The sequence below is a fragment of the Schistocerca serialis genome, chromosome 4 (genome assembly GCF_023864345.2).
Source record: "Schistocerca serialis cubense isolate TAMUIC-IGC-003099 chromosome 4, iqSchSeri2.2, whole genome shotgun sequence".
NCBI classification, from domain to species: Eukaryota; Metazoa; Arthropoda; class Insecta; order Orthoptera; family Acrididae; genus Schistocerca; species Schistocerca serialis.
This window is the reverse complement of record NC_064641.1, coordinates 32,693,843-32,717,118: the sequence shown is the minus strand read 5'-3', so window position 1 is coordinate 32,717,118 and position 23,276 is coordinate 32,693,843. Positions and strand designations below refer to the sequence as shown.

Sequence of the window (23,276 nt, the reverse complement as noted above, 5' to 3'; positions counted from 1 at the left end):
ATTACTTTTTTACATCACCATTGTCCTAACTTGCAAAAGTTTAATCTTCAAGAATGGTTTATGAAACATATCTTTAAAACTTTTGCATATTGCAGAATAACACCTAGGCCTCTTTGCGTCCGAGCTTGGAATCATCACTACCTAGACTTTCGACGATTGAGCCGTGAGTTCACAACGAGACCAGCGTGGGAAACACGAAAAGATGAGTGCCTAGTTTAGCCATTATTTCAAGAAATGACTTTATTAACTCTGCTCTAATGATACTTGCCACATAATATAACTTTCTTGTTGCCCGAAAATGCAATATTTAGCAGCGTGAGCAACACTACAATCATAATTAATTTTTGACATTTGTTGTGGTAGGGCTGTTAGAGCGTTCAGTGTTTTACTAGATTCCTCTAATAATCGGGAGCTGTGAACCGTCTAGAAACTGACAGAGAATATATAAATGGCGGCACAACCTGAGGAACATTTTTGTTCTACATAGTTATCCCGCTGTCATTAACTTAAAAATAAACAGTATTTATAGTAAAAGTGAACTTCTAAATATTCAATTCGGGTTTTATTCGAAAATTGTTGATTTTTACTGTGAAACAGTGGGATCTCGCAGTAAAAATTACGAAAACAATGCAGAATTATCATACAGCGCTAGAAAACAAGGTAAGGAAGGTAAAATAAAAAACTGCAAAACAAAAGTACCTCAAACAACGCTTCAATACTTCGTCGAACTTATGTAAAACATCTTTCTGTCATTCATGAACAACTTCCACATTTATCAATAATAACATGAAACTCTTATCTTTGGTCATAATAAAGAACTTTCTGCTCAGTACAAAATAAAATAATGTTAATGCTTGTGATTTGTACTTGTATCAAAAGTAATTGCTTAAGATACACAAAATTACAGAAGTTATGTGATCAACTAATTTTTATTATTTTTAAAATGCAGTTTGTATTGTGTAGGGATATAAAATACACAATGGAATAACACTGAATGATGTGCAATTTCAATTACGTAGAAAAAAAATCGTCAACTCCTAGTTTCCCTCTTACAGATTCATTTGTTTCTTTCCCTACCAACGCTACGAATATTACCTCTAATACTACCACTTACTACATCATTTATGTAGTGTACCAAAACTACCAAATCGTATTTTGATGCAATGCAGCTCTAATCAGTATTCATTTTAATGTAATCATCCGAAGTTTCAAATTATCTCAACGCTCTTCACCTGTTCAGATAAGATTTCAGGAACTAATAATAATAACTTTCTTAATTTTTCTTTCGTCTGTTGTAGCTGGTGGGATGTAAAATTATGGTCTGTTGAATTGTATCTATCCACGAAGTATGTTATCCGGCATATGAACATTAATCATAAAACTACTTTTTGGTATAGTTGGAATCTTAAGAATTTATTATCCTCATCCCTGGTCTTTGTTTAATGAATCTTTCCATGTGTTCCATACCTCAATACGGGCTCTCTCAAGAACTAGCTTCTTTATACGTGCCCCTTCATTTTTAATTGCATTTAATGCTTGTGTGAAGCGTCCTGCATTAAACAATGAACACAATTATGTTAGAATTTCATTAAAGTAGGTAAGTCTATTTCGCTGTGGAATTTCGTAACACGAACTGGTGGAATCGGAGACATCAAGACAATTTCTGATACTACGCAAGCTCAGGGTTATTCAGAATATCTGTTAGCAACTACTTGTATCTGTAAGACAAACTTTATTTACATGTACAGCTAGGAGATGCGTGGGATCCACAATGTGGATTCTATTTTCAGTTCTCTCTTGGTTATCTTCTTTTAGTTCCCATTTCTTCAGCTGCATTTCAAGAAATCCCTTACTAATCCGAAAATGTAGTCATTACAGCTATGTTCCTTTTATATACATGTGGGTGAAATATGATATAAAGGTGCAACGTTTGAGGGCATAAAATCAGTGTTATGATGATATATGAACCCCAAGGTTAAAGTTAAATAAAGGAGGGATGGCTTTCGAAGCAGACTCAAATGTCATCAGCCGCAGCACAACATCTGCTGGATAAAGGCTTCCACTAAACTATTTACAGTATCCCCACCGATAGAAGGTATAGCAGGAGTGATGGCGAGGGAGTGCTGCAAGTTGCCAGCTGTAAAGTCGTCTCACCTGGCTGCTAAGGTGGATATAAGCCGACCTGCAGAGTTCACTGTCCTTGCTATATAAATTTCTTAGTGTTTAAGGTAACGAGATAGCTAACACATGGTTCAAGAATCATAAAAGAAGGCTGTATACATCGAAGAAGCCTGGAGATACTGACACTTTTCAGATAGATTATATAATGGTAAGACAGAGATTTAGGAACCAGGTTTTAAATTGTAAGACATTTCCAGGTACAGATGTGGACTCTGACCACAATCTATTGGTTATGAACTGTAGATTAAAACTGAAGAAACTGCAAAAAGGTGGGAATTTAAGGAGATGGGACCTGGATAAACTGATTAAACCAGAGGTTGTGCAGAGTTTCAGGGAGAACGTAAGGGAACAAATGGCAGGAATGGGGGAAAGAAATACAGAAGAAGAAGAATTGGTAGCTTTGAGGGATGAAGTAGTGAAGGCAGCATAGGATAAAGTAGGTAAAAAGACGAGGGCTAGTAGAAATCCTTGGGTAATGGAAGAAATATTGAATTTAATTGATGAAAGGAGAAAATATAAAATTGCAGTAAATGAAGCAGGCAAAAGGGAATACAAACGTCTGAAAAATGAGATCGACAGGAAGTGCAAAATGGCTAAGCAGGGATGGCTAGAGGATAAATGTAAGGATGTAGAGGCTTATCTCACTAGGGGTAAGATAGATACTGCCTACAGGAAAATTAAAGAGACCTTTGGAGAAAAGAGAACGACTTGTATGAATATCAAGAGCTCAGATGGAAACCCAGTTCTAAGCAAAGAAGGGAAAGCAGAAAGGTGGAAGGAGTATATAGAGGGTCTATACAAGGGCGATGTACTTGAGGACAATATTACGGGAATGGAAGAGGATGTAGATGAAGATCAAATGGGAGATATGATACTGCGTGAAGAGTTTGACAGAGCACTGAAAGACCTGAGTCGAAACAAGGCCCCGGGAGTAGACAACATTCCATTAGAACTACTGACGGCCTTGGGAGAGCCAGTCCTGACAAAACCCTACCATCTGGTGAGCAAGATGTATGAGACAGGTGAAATTCCCTCAGACTTCAAGAAGAATGTAATAATTCCAATCCCAAAGAAAACAGGTGTTGACAGATGTGAAAATTACCGAACTATCAGTTTAATAAGTCACGGCTGCAAAATACTAAGGCGAATTCTTTACAGACGAATGGAAAAACTGGTAGAAGTCGACCTTGGGGAAGATCAGTTTGGATTCCGTAGAAATATTGGAACACGTGAGGCAATACTGACCCTACGGCTTATCTTAGAAGCTAGAGTAAGGAAAGGCAAACCTACGTTTCTAGCATTTGTAGACTTAGAGAAAGCTTTTGGCAATGTTGACTGGAATACTCTGTTTCAAATTCTGAAGGTGGCAGGGGTAAAATATAGGGAGCAAAAGGCTATTTACAATTTGTATAGAAACCAAATGGCAGTTATAAGAGTTGAGGGTCATGAAAGGGAAGCAGTGGTTGGGAAGGGAGTGAGACAGGGTTGTAGTCTCTCCCTGAAGTTATTCAATCTGTATATTGAGCAAGTAGTGAAGGAAACAAAAGAAAAATTCGGAGTAGGTATTAAAATCCATGGAGAAGAAATAAAAACTTTGAGGTTCGCCGATGACATTGTAATTCTGTCAGAGACAGCAAAGGACTTGGAAGAGCAGTTGAACGGAATGGATAGTGTCTTGAAGGTAGGATATAAGATGAACATCAACAACAGCGAAACGAGGACGATGGAATGTAGTCGAATTAAGTCGGTTGATGTTGAAGGTATTAGATTAGGAAATGAGACACTTAAAGTAGTAAAGGAGTTTTGCTATTTGGGGAGCAAAATAACTGATGATGGTCGAAGTAGAGAGGATATAAAATGTAGACTGGCTATGGGAAGGAAAGAGTTTCTGAAGAAGAGAAATTTGTTAACATCGAATATAGATTTAAGTGTCAGGAAGTCGTTTCTGAAAGTATTTGTATGGAGTGTAGCCATGTATGGAAGTGAAACATGGACGATAAATAGTTTAGACAAGAAGAGAATAGAAGCTTTCGAAATGTGGTGCTACAGAAGAATGCTGAAGATTAGATGGGTAGATCACATAACTAATGAGGAGGTGTTGAATGGGATTGGGGAGAAGAGAACTTTGTGGCACAACTTGACTGGAAGAAGCGATCGGTTGGTAGGACATGTTCTGAGGCATCAAGGGATCACCAATTTAGTATTGGAGGGCAGCGTGGACGGTAAAAATCGTAGAGGGAGACCAAGAGATGAATACACCAAGCAGATGCAGAAGGATGTAGGTTGCAGTAGGTACTGGGAGATGAAGCAGGTTGCACAGGATAGAGTAGCATGGAGAGCTGCATCAAACCAGTCTCAGGACTGAAGACCTCAACAACAACTTCAAGGTAACGAGACGGCAACATTTTGCAAGGAGTGTGGTGACTGGTGCATGGGTGGAGGGGAGGGGGCAAGGTAGAGACGGGAGGGGGGGGGAGCGGAGGAGGAGGGTTTGCTTTTTTTCTCGAACGAGCTATTACAGAATTCTCACCCACCCAATTAGAGTAGGGATTCTGAATAAGGAGAGTAACAGGAGGACGACATTCTTTCTTTCACTGGTGCCATGTCCCGGAGTGATGCAGCATGGGCATTGTTAGGAACGGATTTGGCAAAGTTAGGATGAAGGGGTGGCCAGATGCCCTTCCTGCTGCCACCCCGTGCGCCCCCCCCCCCATCCCCTGGGATGGAATTAGCGTACCCCAGCTACCCATGTGTAGTGTAATTCATGGAATAGTGCGAACGTGTTCAGATGTCGGCGAGTCGTGCAACTGAGGCGGAACGTGGGGACCAGCCCACTATTCACCTCGCAGGATGTGGAAAACCGCCTAAAAACCACATCCAGGCTGGCCGGCACACTGGCCCTCTTCGTTAATCCGCCAGGAGGAATCGATCCGAGGCCGGCGCGCCTACCCGAGTCCAGGAAGCAGCGGGTTAGCGCTCTTGGCTATCCTGGCGGGTTAACAGGGGGACGACATTATGGGGCGAAATAACGAGTTCTAAATTAGGAATTACTAGCGCTGCGAATGATCTGAAGTAATAAGACATTTCAAAAATGAAAGAAAGACTCCTATTAAAGTGGCAAGTCTCTTGTTTGGATATTACGTAATAAGCCAGTATTTTGCAAGAATGAGAGGTGGTTTGCCTACTGGTGGGGTATCTGGCGACCGCCGACTGGCACAGTTGAAGCTCGTGCAGCTGAATGTGATGCGGTCACCAGCTCGCTAAGGCCACTGGACAGGACCTACACTTGGCTGTGATCTGACAGAGGAATCACGTCCCGTTGGTGCTATGTGAGACTGACTAAGTACGGCCGGGATGAGAAAACGTTTTGTGGAAATGCGGTAGCACACATGGATACGCACGTAAGCTTAGATGCGTGGATGGTTTCCTGCCATTTGTTTATCTGTTTTAATATTTTTAAGATGTTTTTGTTCGTATGTCATTATAAATTTATTTAAATTAATTGTGAATGAACGTTTGCTGTGCCCAGTGGTATAAAAGTATCATTGCAGCACGTGAGTAAGAATCTGCAGCTGATGATACATGCTGTTAGGAAAGCTGATTCGTCACTCTGGCTTAGAAATGAAGTACAAGAGGACTTTCTTCTTGCTTTCCTAGGTATTAAAGCCAGGCGGAGACCCTGTTGTAGAATATATGACTTACCTTTGTTATGTACCAGCGTTACCAGATGACTTGCAACAAGGCCTTAGTTAAACAGCAATATAACCAGCTGTGGAAGAGAGTGGAAAGGTATTAAAAAACTAAGGAAATAAAGGAGCAGGTACAGTGAGAGGCAATAATTAACCAACTCCTCAAATTCAGGTAACCCTGCAAGTGAATCGAAAAAATTCACGGTAAATGATAACAGCCAAACAGTTGCAGGATAAAGATTTATTGAAATCCTTGACCACGGTTTAGGTATATCTAAATATACCTTCATCAGAAGCAAAAATACACCTAAACAGGAAGACACTGTCAGTAGCATAAAAACTTATCAACATATACCCTGCATACATAAAGCATGATTCCATGATGACGTTACAGATTTTCAGAGACGACGGAGAAGGGTAAGTGTATCAGTCTGAGATTAGGGAGCTTGATCCTAAAACGACTGAATCAAAAATTATATGTCAAAAATGTTCTGATACCCCTGACAGTGGAAGACATGTACTGGTACTGTTCTTACCCAGGTTCCTGGACTATATTCCGCTTCTTATTAGTTGACGGTCATGATTTCAACATGATGGTGGCCCACCTCATTTTGGATTGACGTTTCGTAAACAACTACATGAGATATTCCCTGAAAAGTGGATAGGCAGAGGGGAGCCTTTTTCGTGGCCAGCACGATCACATGATCTCACTACACTAGACTTCTTACTCTTATTCTGGGGCTACGTGAAAAGTCTTGTGGTCAAGATCCCTGTCGAGAGTGGAAAGGATCTCGAGGCAGTAATTCTCGCCGTCTCTGTCTGTGTACGAACGACACCGCCGCTATTTGAACGAGTGCGACAGAACTTGTGCAACGATGCCGTGCCTGCACTGAGTTGGGAGACGCAATTGTGAACAACTGAGAAACTTGTACAGGTAAGTGGAATTCGTCATTACTGTACCTTAGACCTAGGATTCTCGGGCCGCGCGCCGTAACTATTCCACCAACAGGGGAAATTATCTGAGTGTATAGTGAGTATTCAGCGGGACTTCTGTGCGCCAGGGTTCAGAAGTTAGGGCTCGCAGTTTGAGCAATGCGCGTAGCTAAGGCGGAACTTGAGTAGCCTTTCGCACATACCTTTCGACTTGTCGTTTCCGGGCTAGGGACCCTTACTTCAGGCTGATACATTTACCATTCTCCAGCATCCCTGAAAGTTTCTGACATAACAGAATCACCCTACAAAAAGTTGTCATTTGCTTGCAAGCCTTCGTTTTAAGTTTGTACTGTTGTCTTCTAGACGTGTTGAATATAAACTGTTTTAGTCTTCTTGTAATTGTTCTGTAGGCTTGCGTCTAAACTAGCCCTATTAATTTCTTCCGTTGAAGGTTGAAGTTATCTACGCCATAAGTAAACAGTATAACGTCTTCAGTAGCACGAAGGAGGTTCAGATACGTTTCAGTAATGTATTTTCCTTTCTCGTTTTCCCATTTTACGAATCCAAAGACTTTCTCTAGGTCCGCAGAAAATAACATTGATGATGAAGAATTTTCTTGTTTGACTTTTCACTATTCTTATAAATTCTAATGGAAGCTGTGACTCCAACGTGTCTAGACCTATTGTATTCTTAAGTATACTTATATAGGGTGAATCAATTCTTCTTTTTCAAGTGAATACAGATTTATTTGGAATCGCATCAAAGGTTTTTTCAGAATTTACGAATCACCGACAAAGTGGTAATTTACACTCATTTACTGATGTAAGTTGATCAGATTTGGTCGCCAGGTCATCTCATACGTCAGGCCATGGTTTTGCCGTATTATAAAGAATAATAATAATAATAATAATAATAATGCACCAAAACACGTCATAACACAAACTGCAAAACAGAAGTAGTTAGTAATTTCAAATATCGTTAACCAACCGCAAAGCAGAAGGGGGCATAAAAATTTGCAAATATGTAAAAGTTAATGAAATGGAAAAAGCAAGTGCTCTGATAAAAATATTTACAACAAGAAATGCATATCTAGAAATAGAAAACTAAAATTCTGTACCATAGTTATAAGACGAGAATGTGTGTGCTAATGAACACTCTGCCAGGTACTTAACTGTGAATTGCACAGTAACCACATAGATAGTCGTTTTCCCTCGCTCTACTTTCGAGTGGAGTAGGGAAGGGAATGACTGTTAGTGGTACATGGTACTCTCCGCCACGCACCGTGAGGTGGCATTCGGAGTGTCTATGTAGATGTAGATGCATAACTAGATATAGAACTATAAACTGGACAGAACATAAATAATGGAAGACGAATCATTCGTAAAATAAAGGCTGTGATACAAACTACAGATGGTGGGAAAATTAGAAGTGATCAAGAGATCCATCAAAATGCGGAGAAAATATGAGGCATAATGATAAAGTGAAGGTTAATACTCCTTGGACACCTCTACCGAAAGGATGAGAAGAGGTTAATGAAACAGGTATTACTGTAGGTTACGTTCCGGAGAGTTGGACCACTGTGTGAGGCGGACCAGTGGCGTAGTTCACAAATCTGCCGCTAGAGAACAGCTCCCACCGCTTGCGACGAAGCTCTTTTGTTAACAAACGTGGTGTAGAAGTTTTGCTATCATTTTTGTGTTAGTTCTGTAGAAAAACCACATTCTCTGTTCTGGTAAGCCGAAAAGCTTTATCGTGTAGATACAGGACTTTAATATTATGGCTTAGTTTGCAAAATATTGATGCAGTTATTTTTACAGCGAGCTTGACACATGTGTAGGCATGAAACTAACCTAAAATAACCACCAAGGTTTGTGCCTACAGACAGAAATCGGGGTGGTTCATCTTGTCCAGACAATCTGAAGAGATGGACCTGTGTTATTTGGGAGGGATGGACCAGCAGTTTCAATGTGAGAGACATGGAGCACAACTAAATTTTACCTTACAAGCATGTGCAATAATTCCACTGAAGTCGGCCGCTATCTCAGAATATACTTATTTTTCGGAAGATATTTCTGTGCCAACAAATGGAAGAGCAGGATCTGACACACAGGGCGTCCAACCACTTCAAAGCTCAAAAAAACGCCTTCTGACTGTAAACACATCAAACGAGCAGAGTTATCTGCGAAAGTCAAATTGCTTCACTGACGCAACTTCAGACTTCACTCTTACTAAATCTAAAGATTTCAAGAGTACAGCCTCAAAACCGACTGCTCCCAAGCAAATACAAACAAAATTTTTGAAGGAAATATCGCTTATTCCTTCTACTGATAAAAACATGAATATTAAGAAGATGGCAGCAACTGTATCCAAAGGCTAAACTCTACTGAAAATATTGAAACTATGAGGGAAAAGAGGGATAAGAAAAGAAAGGAAATAGAAAAAAGACAGAAAAAGATCACCAACGGGAAGTACTAGTGAAGACAAATACAGATTGAAGAAGCCCAATAAGAAAAATAGTGCAAATACCTCACTGTGTTCATCAGGTGCAGACGTTGTAGAAGATTACGAAAATAATTTTGATGAATGTCATGAGGATGAATTTAATGGCTGTGGTGAAATCTATTATGAAACTAATAAAAATTACGTTTGGATTCGGTGTATTGCCTGTCACGATGGTCAACATTTGGTAAAAAGTGTAATTGCTGCAGAGAGAGAAAGACAGGATAATGCCTGAACTAAACTAACAACTCATTACAAATGCCAATGTTCAATGAAGATTTATATTAAACTGATGAAGTTTTTTTGGAGTAAAATATTTAACAGTATAAGCATGTATTCTAAACAACATATTCTAAACAAAAGTATGAAATTTTAATTGACTCTTTTCTTCATGTACAGCCTTTTTTACATGGTCCATCTCTCCCAGTACACTGGTCGTCTCGCCCATACACCTGCGGGTGATATGGACCACTCACGTATGTTTTCGTTTTATCATCTGTATTTTAAGCGGCAGTGCTTCAGAAATATATTTCATTTAAGTTTAGGTGACAATCTATACGAACATGCTGCCAGGAGTAAAAAAAACTGAAAACATACAAATTTTATTCTGAAAAAAAAAGTGGTCCAACTCTCCCGGGCTTATCCTATTTATGGAAAAAGATGTCAACAGTGGTGTGGGTTATGGAAACATGAAAAGGATTAGAAAAAAATGAAAGAATAAGAAAAAGGAACAGTTTCAAGAATAATATTCTAAGTCTGGAATGCTTTCAGGGAAGAAGAAATAAGAAATTGGGAACAACATTTTAAGAAGAGAGGAAAGAACAACGTGGTGGAAAGATACCATTGTACTGGAAAAATAGGAAACAACTAAAACGAAAAGGAACTGAACTCATTACGTGATCCTAGTTGGTCAATAAGAAGAGAAAAAATATGAACATAGCTGCTAAGGTTCAGTGACCGTGTCAGAATTACATTGGGACAAATAAGCCCTCGGTCACAAATATTAAGCCAAAATTGACCTGGTTTCGACGCTACACTGAGCGTCGTCTTCAGAATTAGACTAACTGTTCTAAAACATATTAGGTATATAGTACATTAGTAAAATTAAAGTTTGTACTGACTCGAAAAGATGCATTACTTACAAGTCACATATTAAAAAAGATCTAAGCCGGAAAGGATACGTCATGAACAGTTGTGAGATGGCGAGCCGCTAAGGGCTGCTCGTACTGTGAACAAGGGTTGCAACAAGACTGACAGTTAGTCTAATTCTGAAGACGACGCTCATAGTAGCGTCGAAACCAGGTCAATTTTGACTCAATATTTGTGACCGAGGGCTTATTTGTTCCAATATAAGAGAAATATAATAATAACGGTAATGTGATCTTTCCTCGGAAGGACCACCAGCAAGTTAGTTTTCAACTTGAAAACCAAACATGATGATAACACAAGGAATGAATCCACTACCCCGGGCACCAGTCGCAAGGCTGGCTTTACCTGGTCATCGGATTCCGGGGGACCAGGAGCATCATGTTACGCCTAAGGTTGAGAACCAGACGACGTCCAAATTATTACACACAAAACAGAGACACTTCATCGGTACACTTAATACTAATACTCTTTTCAAACTGGGCAAGATCAAACAACTTACAGACGTGCTGCAAAAATTCCAGATCAAAATCCTTGCAATCCAGGAAACACGATTTTCGGACGAAAACCATTTTGATACAGACAACTACAGGATCTACAAAGGAAAACCAGCAGTTAAAACTAACGAGAAAGGACTCAAACAGTTTGGTACAGCATTTGCAGTCCACAAATCTATCAGCGACTCTGTCAGTGACTTCCAGTCTGCCTCAGAACGTATATCAACGCTCTCCGTCAAATCGGCCAACAAAGCATATACCTTGATCAACGCACACGCACCCAGAAATAACTAAAACAAGAAGAACCGCCAGGAAGTGGATGACTTCTGGAATGACCTTGAAGAGACGACAAACAAAACTGCCAAACATCATGTAATAATCTTGTTAGGCTACTTTAACGCACAATTAGGTAAAGAGAAAAAATACAGGAAAATCACCGGAATCCATACAGCTCATAAGAGAACTAACAAGAATGGGGAAAGATTGATAAGCTTTTGCGAAAATTTCGACCTCGTAATTATGTCAACACAATTAAAGAAACCCAACAAGAAACTATATACTTGGAAGTCGCCCAACACAATGTTGGGTGAATTCCAGATAGACCATGTGGCCATCTCCAAGAGTAACAAAGCAGGAATTCTGAATGTGAAAACGAGAAGAGGGTTTTTTGAATCAGATCACCATCTTCTACAGATAAAGACCAGATTACAACCCAATAGAAAAAAGCCAAAACTAAACAAAGTGCTGAGACCAGACCTCGAATACATAAAACTCAACAAGGAAAACATCTTACAGGAAATTAGTCAGACAAACACCACAAACTGGACAGAACTTGTGGACGTCCTCAAATCCATGATGAAATTGGGTCAACCCCCGAGAAGGAGAAAACACAGGTGGGGGAATATAATATGTGACCACGCAATAGAAGAAAGGACCAGTGCCTGGAAAAACTTCAATAGTCACAAAACATCAGAAAAATGGCAACAATTTCTAGTCATCCGAAAACAAACATCGAAAACTATTCAGAGGGAAAAAAGAAATTATGACAAACGGCGACTAGATGAGATAGAACAAGACTTTAAGAAGAACAACACCAGGAATTTTTATAAGACGCTTAAAGAACATATTGCAGGATACCAGCCACCCAATCTTTGCTTCAAGAAACCGGATGGTTCACTAGAAACTAACACGAAGAATAACTGCCAAATCCTTGCAGACTATTTCAACAAACTTCTCAACTGCGAAAGACCTACAGAGGATATTCACTACCAGACGTCTACACCAAATCCTGATGCTAGACCGCCAACCATCAACGAAATAGTAGAAATTATCAAGACACTGAAAAACAATAGCGCCCCAGGAGAAGATAGAATTATTGCAGAACTATGGAAACTAAATGATGAAAGATTAACAGGAAAAATTCACAAAATCATATTAAACATTTGGGAAACAGAACAGATCCCTTCTGAATGGAAATGCGCACTCATCCATCCACTCCACAAAAAAGGGGACAAAACTGAACCAAATAATTACAGGGGTATCTCACTCGTACCGGTCACGTATAAAATCCTATCAAAAGTTCTCATGAATAGATTAGAAGAACAAGCTGACCCACAAATAGGAGAATACCATGCTGGTTTTCGCAAGGGACGATCATTCATAGAGCAGATCTGGAATCTGAAAATGATTCTCCAGATGAGAAACACCTGAAACACAGTGGTTGCTTTTGTAGATTTTAAAAAGGCCTACGATTCAGTAGACAGAGTAGCGCTCTGCAAGACGCTGGAAGAATTCAGCATTGACAGAAAGACAAGAGCAATCATTCGGGAAACATTAACTGACACAGTCTCCAAGGTTAAATTTATAGGGGATATCTCGGAACCATTTGAAATCCAAACTGGAGTGCGACAGGGTGACGGACTTTCACCGTTACTCTTTAATATCATTCTTGAAAAAAATATCAGGACATGGGAAAAAGAAGTCAAAGGAATCCAAATTGGCATTAGAAAAGATAATAGATTCTATTTGAAGTGTTTAGCTTTTGCGGATGACCTTGCAATCCTCACAAATAATAGAAAAGAAGCCAGTAACGCCATAGAGAAGTTACACGAAATTGCACAAAGAACTGGCCTGCAAATCTCATATGAGAAAACCCAGTACATAGAAAGAGTGCCACAAGACAAATTGCCTATTGTGACAACCCATGGGAAAATCGTACAAGTACCATATTTTAAGTACCTGGGAGAAATCATCCAGCCATCAGGGATCAACCTAAAGGCCAATGATGAAAGAATAAAAAAACTACAGAAAGCATATAGACTCACGTGGAACTATTATAACAAAAAGTCCAGATCCATTAAAGCAAAATTGAGGCACTACAACACTGTCGTACTTCCGGAGGCACTGTATGCATCTGAAATAACACAAATAGGTGGGAAAAATAAAATCAAAGAAATAGAGAAACAAGAAAGGAAAATTCTCAGGAAAATATTTGGCCCAATACAAGAGCAAGGAATCTGGAAGAAGAGACCAACATCAGAATTATATAAATACACAGACAAGATTACGGATACAATAAGGAAAAGAAGAATGCAGTTCTACGGACATATCCACAGGATGAATGAAAACAGAATTTCAAAGCGAATTGTTAAAGTCATCAACTCAGGCAGGGGAAAAACAAAATCGATAAAAGAAGTTGAAGAGGACCTCAGACAAGCACACATAACAGTAAACGATGAAGAAAATAGAACTGAATTCAGGAACATCATCAAAAAACATAAATTTGACACCACAACACAGAAGAGACCAGGATGCAAATGGACAGCGGAGCGAAAGAAACAACACAGCGAACACATGAAGAAAATTTGGGCTCAGAAGAAACATAAACAATCATCATAAAGGAATTAAAGTTCAAACGCTCTCTTCAATGGGAATAATCGAAAATAATAATAATAATAACGGTAATGTAACTGAAAATATGATTTTAAATATCATTATGCATGCTCCCACGGTCGTTTGGATTAAGAATACGGACTAGGAACTAATAATAGGAAAACTAATAAACTAATATTGATAATAGTGTTAATACTACTACTACTACTACTACTACTACTACCACTAATAATAATAATAATAATGATAATGACAGTAAATGAGCACAAACAGGGAGGAGAGGATGTGCTTCCTAGGTTCAGAAGTGTTCCTCGTTTGGACGCAACGAATGAAAAAAAGCATATGGTGAATAAAAAACGTTAATAAAACCATGAATAAGAGTACAAAAATGAGATATTTTGGCATAGGGAGGTCTAAAAGCAGGAATTAGTTACTATTTACGAGGGTCATTCCATAAGTCATGGCAACAACATGGGATTTCTACAAGTGTATGGGGTTCCACTTCAGGAGGTGACGGTAAAGGTTGAAATGAAACACCAACAGAGCGTCAGTGTACTTTTTCCCAACGGAATATATAGTTTCCCTCACATTTTTAGTTTCTTTATTTCAAGCGATGAAACAAAATACAAACGAATTCCCCAGTACAAGATTTTAGAGAAATATCGCCGTTTGATTCAGGCCGTGAAGGGTCTATCGCTACAGTCAATAACAGCAGTGTTTTATTGTAATCAAGGAGCATACTTCCATGCCGGTGACAGCACTCACCTGCCTTTGTAGTCATCTGGGTATGGTACGATGTAGCCGTCAGGCGAAGGTCTGGACGTGTTGCCGACCCAGAAGAACGCGTCTGAAACACAATGCATCATCAGAAAACTTACACTGTGTTGTCAACTTTGCGCTGCTGAATTCTGAGACGTAAGGTTGACATGAACAGAGATAAAACAACACACTTCTTGTCTTTTAAGAAGAGTCAAATCTAATGCCTGTAATGCCTGATCCTGATCCTATCACTAGCTCAAGTTTCGCACTCAGAGTATCAAATGAATTTAAAGTTTATTTATTGAAAATAAGGTGCTTAAAAGGTTGTAATGTATGATGAATTTTAAGTCACAATAGACAGTTTGATAATGTATTTTTACAGTTATGACTAAAGATAAGTTTACTGCATTCAGGGGCCTGAAGACAGACTGCAAATAAAATACAGCTGAAGGTGTCATCCCCACTAAATAAAGGTACAGCCCTATTAATCCTAGATCATTGTTCACCAAATCAATTGCTCCATCTCATATGACTTCGCGTTGACGGGTTGTTCAAGCCTGATCTTCCGTCGTTAATGTCTCGCACGGAGATTTGAACCACATTATTCCCGAGTCTAGTCGAAACTATAGAAGGAAAATGCAAACAGTTTTTATTTCTAGTAGACGCTACCATCTGAAATTTCCGGTACTAAACCTAAGGAAATGAAAAAAAAGATGAATTGTGGCATTTATGGAAAGCTATATGAGACTGAAAGAGATCAAAGAAAGGCAGGGAAAATACTTGTAAACAAATACTTTCACACAGCCTCTAAGTAACGAAACTTCGATCATTAGATCAGTTATATCAATAGAAGGCATATAATTCAAGGTCTAACAAATCTTTTTCGAGATTTTCATTCAGTCTAAAATGAAATATAGAATGAGGATTAGTGGTGGTAGGTGAAATACAGTTAAAAGACAATGCTAATTAATGAGCACAGTTATCGGGGAAAATAGGGAATGTCAGTAAACGAATTACATGGAAAAGAGGAAACGTCAATAAACGAATTACATTCTTTGTAGAAGAAAATTCGTAAATAAACGTAGGACAGTACATACGTAATTGAAATAAAGTGATGAATGCTGTATTAACGACAATAATTTTCGAAATCAATAACTTTGAAATCGGAAACCTTATAGACCCAGAAAAAACGTATATGTATCAACTCTAAGAAAAAGAAAATAAAACCCAAGAAATCAGAAAGATTCTAGTTAACCAATGAGACATTATTTCATAACGTGTTATCTTTACTACTATTTAACCTGCAGCCAGACACGGCTGCAGGAAATTAAACAATTATCAATACAGACAAAAAAGGTAGACACAGTAATACTGACTCTTCTCGTCCTTCTAGACGACGTTGGCTTATAAATGGAAATGAAAAAAACTTCATTTACAAAGATAGCATATGCATAAACATCACATTAAAAACAGATTACACGTTAGTGAGAAAGGTGAAAGGACATGTGGGTATCAGTAATGCGAGCAATGGAGCGTGCCTCTGAGAGTCAACGATTTGTCTTCCAGACGAAAAGAAAACTTCACACATTTGGGGAAACACTTTTTATGAATGCAACAGAAGTGAAATAAGACGAAACGCAGTGCAATTAGCTGCTTGTAGACCTTTTTATAATCTTTCTGGCACACTGAGAAAGACATAATCTGGACAAAACCACAAAATATGAGTCTTAGTCTTTCAGTCTTCTTCAACACAAATAAATAGTCAAATAAGTATGCGTAAGTCCAGATGAACAAAATTCAGCAGCGTTCTAAGAGGAGCTCCCGAAAAGGATCTTTGATCGTACCAAGTGAAAAACCAGTTCTCCAATGCAGCACTGCGAATGACATAAGACAGAACAAAAATATTTGGGCTGGAAATGTAATGAGAATGTAAGAAGGCCAGAAGCGCCTGGAAAGAATCTTTGGAACGGTAGAAAGTAAAGTTCTCTGTTAAAAAGCAATAACAACATTCACAAAGACAAAAAAAATAATAGTGTTAACGAAAAACGATTGAATAATGGAACACATTCATTAAAAAGCACTGGCGAGAAACTTATGGCTGCCATATATAGCCCAGTCAACGAAGACCAAAAAAAGGTCGAATAGGGAAAAAAATCGTATACCCGCAAATTTTTGTATAGTGGAAGGAGGGAGAGTCATGAACAACATACAAAAAGTCCTAATGGGTTCGGCATGAGCGTCGGGAGAAAGGGCGCTTAAAGGTCACTTTTTATGTTTTTCGAAAATCGCGGCCCCTAGCGAAAACGTTTCCCAGTAAAGCATTCAGTTTCCTGTAAAAAAAGGCCCCCATTCATTTTTCTTAGCTAGGGCTAAGAGATGAAAAAATGGCACATTATTAAAAATACTGTTTTAATGGTATAAAAATAACGTTTGTTAACTGAAGTGGGTTAAAAGCAAATAGTAAATTTGAATACCACGTCTAACTGCAGTAGAGCCGCATTAAGGGATGAATTGCGTTCTGAGAATGTAACAGGATGGAAGGGGGAGAGGGTTGAGTGTAGAAGCGCGAGGGAAGGTAGGTCCGCCTCCCCAGAATTTCCTGTGCAGTTCTTTTCATGAGTGGGTCAAAATAACTTCACTGAGTTGGTGTTTATACACTGGAGTTATTTTCTGTTTATTAAATGAGTGCTTATTTGCAGGTGTTAAGTGAGCGTTTATGTAAAATGTGTTCCTTCCCCTTTCCCCCTATTACTCTTCCCAGAACGCAGTTTATACAGTAATACGACTCTACTGCTGTTAGGCGTAATATACATCTTTAACGTTTGTTCTTAACCTACTTCATTTAAGAGTAAACCTTAATTTGTATACCATTAAAAGACTATTTTTAATAACATGCGAATTTTCTATCATCTGAAAAGCGGAAACTGTTAATCCTAGTTAATAATGAATGGGATCGTTTTCAAAGGAAATGTAATGTAGTTAAATTTTCAACTGGTAAACATTTTCGCCAGAAGCCGCGATTTTAGAGATATTCAAGAAAAACATAAAAAAGTGACCTTTTAACGCCCCCATCCCATCGCTCACATCTATCAGGATTTTTAGTATATTGTTCATGACTCTCCTTCCCATCACTGTATAAAAATTTGCGACTACACGATTTATTCCCCTCCATTTTCCTTCGTTGATGGGACTAATAGTTCAATGGACGAAAGAAGAACCGCGGAAAAATGGCTTAGCCATAGCCTTGGGATTGTTTCAAGAATTGTTCTGTCGTCTTGCAGCAGAGAGTGTGCGTTTGCGAAACTACCCGATAGTTCAAAATTGTGTGGTGAAACTTGCCTTCAAATGTATTCTAGAAGCAAAGGTGAGCCTGTGACGAAGTCTTTTGGGATATCCAGTGCTAACAGATACTAGTCCAGCGAGGTGTGCAGGAGATCTTACGTGAAGTTTGATAAATATCAGAGAAGTGCTGGCAGAATCGGAATTCAAACCAAAGGGGGGGGGGGGGGGGGGCGGGGAGTCATGAGTCGTATCTGAGCCGCACTTGATTAAAAACAGTAGCTTAACACGGATTAGAGGATAATACGCACATCACACAATGGACAACGACAAGCTTTCCCTGATAGTTTTATGCAGACGGGAATGGGAGAAGACCCCAAGGTCGTTTCACACCGAAAATATGTATCTATGGATGCAGAAGTTTCTTGCTTTGATTTTGAGCGATATGTGAAATAAGACCACTTTCAGTTCAGCATCGGGCGCATTCCGATTTAACTGAATGTCTCCCAGTGTTAAGTTTTGAATACCTCAAGATCTTTGTTTGGTAAACTTTTTAAACACTTCACTATAACACGATCATAGTTGAAGAGTTCCCTGGAAGACATGAACTGGATCCTTTACTTTCCCTTATGAAAAACGACTATATAAGTGAATGTTAATTTCATAGTATATGCGTATCTATACCCAGTATATTAGGATACTGCAAGAAGAATTTGACAGAGCACTGAAAGTGTTAAACATGTCAGTACAGACAAGAAGAGAATGGGCGTCTTGGAAATGAGGTGCTTCAGGAGAATGCTGAAGAGAAGGTGGGTAGATTGAATAACTGCTATATTCGCACTAAACAGAAGTGGACAAAAGACCTTCATTGCAGAACTTGACTAAAAAAGGTGTAGGTTAATGAGAAATTTCCTGAGGCTTTAAGAAATAACTAATTTCGTTGTGGAGGGAAGTATGGGTGGTGAAAATTCTGGAGTGACCCTATGGCTTGATTACACTTAGCAGGCTCAAATAGATGTCGGTCATAGCAATTACGCAGATATGAATAGACTTTCAAAGTATAAATTTCTATGTACATGTGTGTCAAGTAGTCTTCAGACTGAAAGCCATTGTAGCCACAATAGAAATAATCGATACTGTTAGCGAAGAGTGTCCCTTGTTGTTGTTGTGGTCTTCATAACAACATATCAACAAATTTAAATCATGTCATGTACATGCACAAAAATGGAAATATGTATGTTTGTGTATGTTCCACATCTCCTCCTAAACTACTGAATTCATTTCAGTCAAATTTGGTAGACCTATTACTTATTAACTGGGATGAACTACTGCAGCGGTATCAATCACCTAGTTCCCATAAGATTGGTGATGGGGATGAAAAGGTTTGGTAACACCTAACATCTAGGCTGACATGCACAACAAGCATGTTTCAGGTAGTATCAGATTGAATCCCAGGTCATATATGTGCAGAAGGACATGCCTCAGCAGAGAGCGAGAAGAGAGGAGTAGATAGTGAGAGAAGAGAGTCCGAGATGGACAGAAAAAGGGGTAGGAGGAGATAGAAAGATAAAGGTGAGAGTAGGATAGAGAGGGTGGGGAGGAGGAACTGGATAGAAGGAGAGTGAGGTGGGGGAGAGATAGAAGACAGGTGGAACACAGAGAGTGGTAGTGGCCAGGTGAAAAAGAAAGAGGGGGAGGAGGAGATGCACAGAGAGAGAGAGCAGAAGACGAGATGGTTAGAGAGATGGGGGAGAAAAGAAGCTGGACAGAAAGAGGTGGGAGGATAGTGAGTGGGAGAGATAGAGATGGACAGACTGAGGGGAAAGAGGAGAGAGGGAGGAAGAGGACATAGAGCTGGAAGGAGGTGCAGGAGGCAGGTGGAAGATGGAGAGGGGCAATGTGTAGATGGAAAAGGAAAAGAGGGAAGAGGAGTTGGAGAAAAAAGAGATGGGGATATTGACAGAAAGAGGGGGAGAAGGATAATATTCTACATGGAGGAAACACAGGAATGTAGAATAGTATCTACAACCATTGAGTACAACTGTAGTGGTTCAATAGTTGCAATGCCTTTCATTGGTTGGTCCTTTGTATATACTTACTTTAAATAGTCCCAGTCCTTATAGCGAACCCTCCTCCACCATTTTTTACTTCACCTGACATATGATCATGGTACTGTTTTGCATATGATTTGTCGGTTCCTATTACCTGTCTTTTACCTTTTGACAAACCAAGTGTCCACCACATATAGTCATACATTTGGAAGACAATAGATATGCTGGACTGATGGTTACGTTACTTCTGTATTATTAATACGTCTATGATGATACTGAAGATTTTACAATACGCATGAATAACTAATTAAATCTGATAGTATATATATTATGGTGTATTATGGAGTTTTATTAAGACTAAGTTCTTTTAATTAAGTAAATTTACATGTAACACTTGCAGCTTTTAAGCAATACGGTTTGTATTTTAGTATAATTTATTGCTCTAGCATTCACTGTATAATTTTCATTACGTAAATTAATATGCAACACATTATTATTTTAGTCAATATGCTCTGTATTTCATTGTGTAATTATTTCTGTGTTATATCCTCCACAGTTTTGACCTGAAGATGACGTAGTGTAACTTCGAAACTGGTTGCCTAGAAATAAACCTATATAATGGCGATTGGTATTGTTTTTATTGAACATTGAACAGCCATAGGTTCATACTCCTCCAGAAGATGGAGCTACATTCATGGTTCACAACCGGCTACAATGAATCAATTGATTAAATAATATTAAAAAATAGTTGTATTGCATGTTCTCATTCAATTAGATAGTTTCATGTCCCATGGATCATTTCGCAATTATGTGGGAACGAGTAATTTTAAATTCCTATTGCAAACTAAGTTGTACATATGGTTATGTACTGAACATTCTTTTTATATGAAGGAAAAAATGATGCGAGCTAGTAATTCCTGCCCAACACCTTTTATAGATTATAATATCAGAATTTCTTCTACGATGTAGGAGTTGTCAAAGAGAAACTTTCTCAGTTTGTTTTCAAATTTTACTGTGCTGTCTGTCAGGTATTTTATATCACTGGGTAAGTGATCAAAAATTTTTGTTGCTGCATTGTACACCTCTTTTTGTGTTAAAGACAATCTTAATGTGGACTAATGAATGTCATTTTTCCTTGTGGCATTGTAATTTTGTACATTATTTTCGTTTTGATCTTTATTGGATTATTTACAACAAACTTCATGAAGAAATAAATATACTGTTAAGCAATGGTTAGAAAGTTCAACTCCTTAAAAAGATGTCCACAAGACACTACATGTCATTCTTACAGCATGTTTTTGAGAAACGAAACCATCTTTCTTAAAGATAAGTTACCCCAGAACATTATTCTGTATGACACTACTGAAACAAAATATGCTTACTGATTTGTCTCTCCTGAAGATTTATAATGATTCTAAGTATACATCTGGTTGAACTAAGGTATTTTAGGAGTTTCAAAGTGTGCTTTTTCGAGTTTAAATTTTCATCGATACGGGCACCCAATAATTTTGAAGTTTCCAGCCTATTTATTATTTCCCCACCATGGGTTATACTTATCACTAATATAGTACCCGTAAATGTGCAGAACTAAATACGCTGTGTCTTTTTAAAATTGAGAACGAGGCCATTCGCAGAAAACCAGTCTGTGAGACTTTTAAGAATTTTGTTTACCATTTCCTAAGGCAACGGGAAACCACCACTGGAATCCCTTCCCTAGACGCTCGTGGGGTGGACCTCTCTGAAGAGGCTTCCCCCATGACAAGACCTGCCGTAAGGCGGAACACAAAGGTTTTTTTACCATTTCTTCTGTTTCTCTATGTTTTCTTGGACTGATTCCTATACTAGAGTCATCCGAAAAAGTAACTGATCCTGCTTGTTGTACATTAGACGGAAGATCGTTTACATATATGAGACACGATATGACCAAGTACAGCTTCCTGCATTGTTTTCGTTAGATATGACATTATGCATTGATTGGCTATGCGATCAATCGTCTAAAACTTCAATCTATCAAGGAGAACACTGTAACTCACACAATCAAATGCCTTGGAAAGATCTCAGAAAATAGTAACCTAGGCTGTTTTAATAATTAATGTTCGTAAAATCTAATGAGGGAACATGTAAATGGCACTCTTTGTAGAGTAACTCTTGTGAAACCTAAACTGTGATTTGCTGAGGGTATATTTACAAGATGGGATACTATTCTAGAATGCATCATCTTTTCAAAAGTTTCGGGAAGTGATGTAGAGACAACTGTTAATTTCTCGTGGTTCGATGAGAATGTTTAGCTTACAAGGGACACTGGAGGGGAGACTCACCTGGGCCGGTGCCGTCGTAGGAGAAGCCCTTGATGAAGATCGTGGACTCGTCGACGGCGTACGCGGTGCCTCGGATGCCGTGTGCGTACTCGGTCAGGGGGCCGATGAGTTTGCCGTAGTAGTTGCTGCTGCCACGGGACGCCGCGGGCACTCCTGCACAACAGAACACAGGGGACCGAGCGTCAGTGTAGCCTGCAGGCGCGCGCCAACTTGGTGGCCTCTCTCCTCTCGCACAGTAGCAGCCGCCCTCTACCACCGCTCGCAGCAGTCGTCGCCTCAATCTCGTCTTCTTTCTGCAAGCATACCATTTTTAATCGTTCTCGAAAAAAAATACCTGTGAAGAATAAATTAGCGGCTGTTCCTTGGGCGATATAGTCCGACAATTGTTGTTGTTGTCGTCTTCAGTCCAGAAACTGGTTTGATGCAGCTCTCCATGCTAATCTATCCTGTGCAAGCCTCTTCATCTCCCAGTACCTACTGCAACCTACATCCTTCTGAATCTGTTTAGTGTATTCATCTCTTGGTCTCCTTCTACGATTTTTACCCTCCACGCTGCCCTCCAATACTAAATTGGTGATCCCTTGATGCCTCAGAACATGTCCTACCAACCGATCCCTTCTTCTAGTCAAGTTGTTCCACAAGCTTCTCTTCTCCGAATCCTATCCAATACCTCCTCATTAGTTATGTGATCTACCCATCTAATCTTCAGCATTCTTCTGTAGCACCACATTTCGAAAGCTTCTATTCTCTTCTCGTCTAAACTATTTATTGTCCACGTTTCACTTCCATACATGGCTACACTCCACACAAATACTTTCACGCCGACCGAAGTGGCCGTGCGGTTCTAGGCGCTGCAGTCTGGAACCGCGAGACCGCTACGGTCACAGGTTCGAATCCTGCCTCGGGCATGGATGTGTGTGATGTCCATAGGTTAGTTAGGTTTAACTAGTTCTAAGTTCTAGGGGACTAATGACCTCAGAGGTTGAGTCGCATAGTGCTCAGAGCAAGCCAAATACTTTCAGAAACGACTTC

General features: G+C 39.2%; 1 protein-coding gene across 1 annotated transcript in view; it reads right to left on the bottom strand.

Moving 5' to 3' along the window:
* LOC126473730 (protein Skeletor, isoforms B/C) overlaps nt 1-23,276 on the bottom strand; it is a 676,647-nt gene that overhangs the window by 233,484 nt on the left and 419,887 nt on the right. Inside the window, exons 2-3 of the mRNA XM_050100975.1 lie at nt 22,245-22,397; nt 14,603-14,684 (exon numbers count right to left, since the gene is read on the bottom strand). Of these exons, the coding sequence (XP_049956932.1) occupies nt 14,603-14,684; nt 22,245-22,397 (235 nt within the window). The remainder of the gene's footprint in view (nt 1-14,602; nt 14,685-22,244; nt 22,398-23,276) is intronic.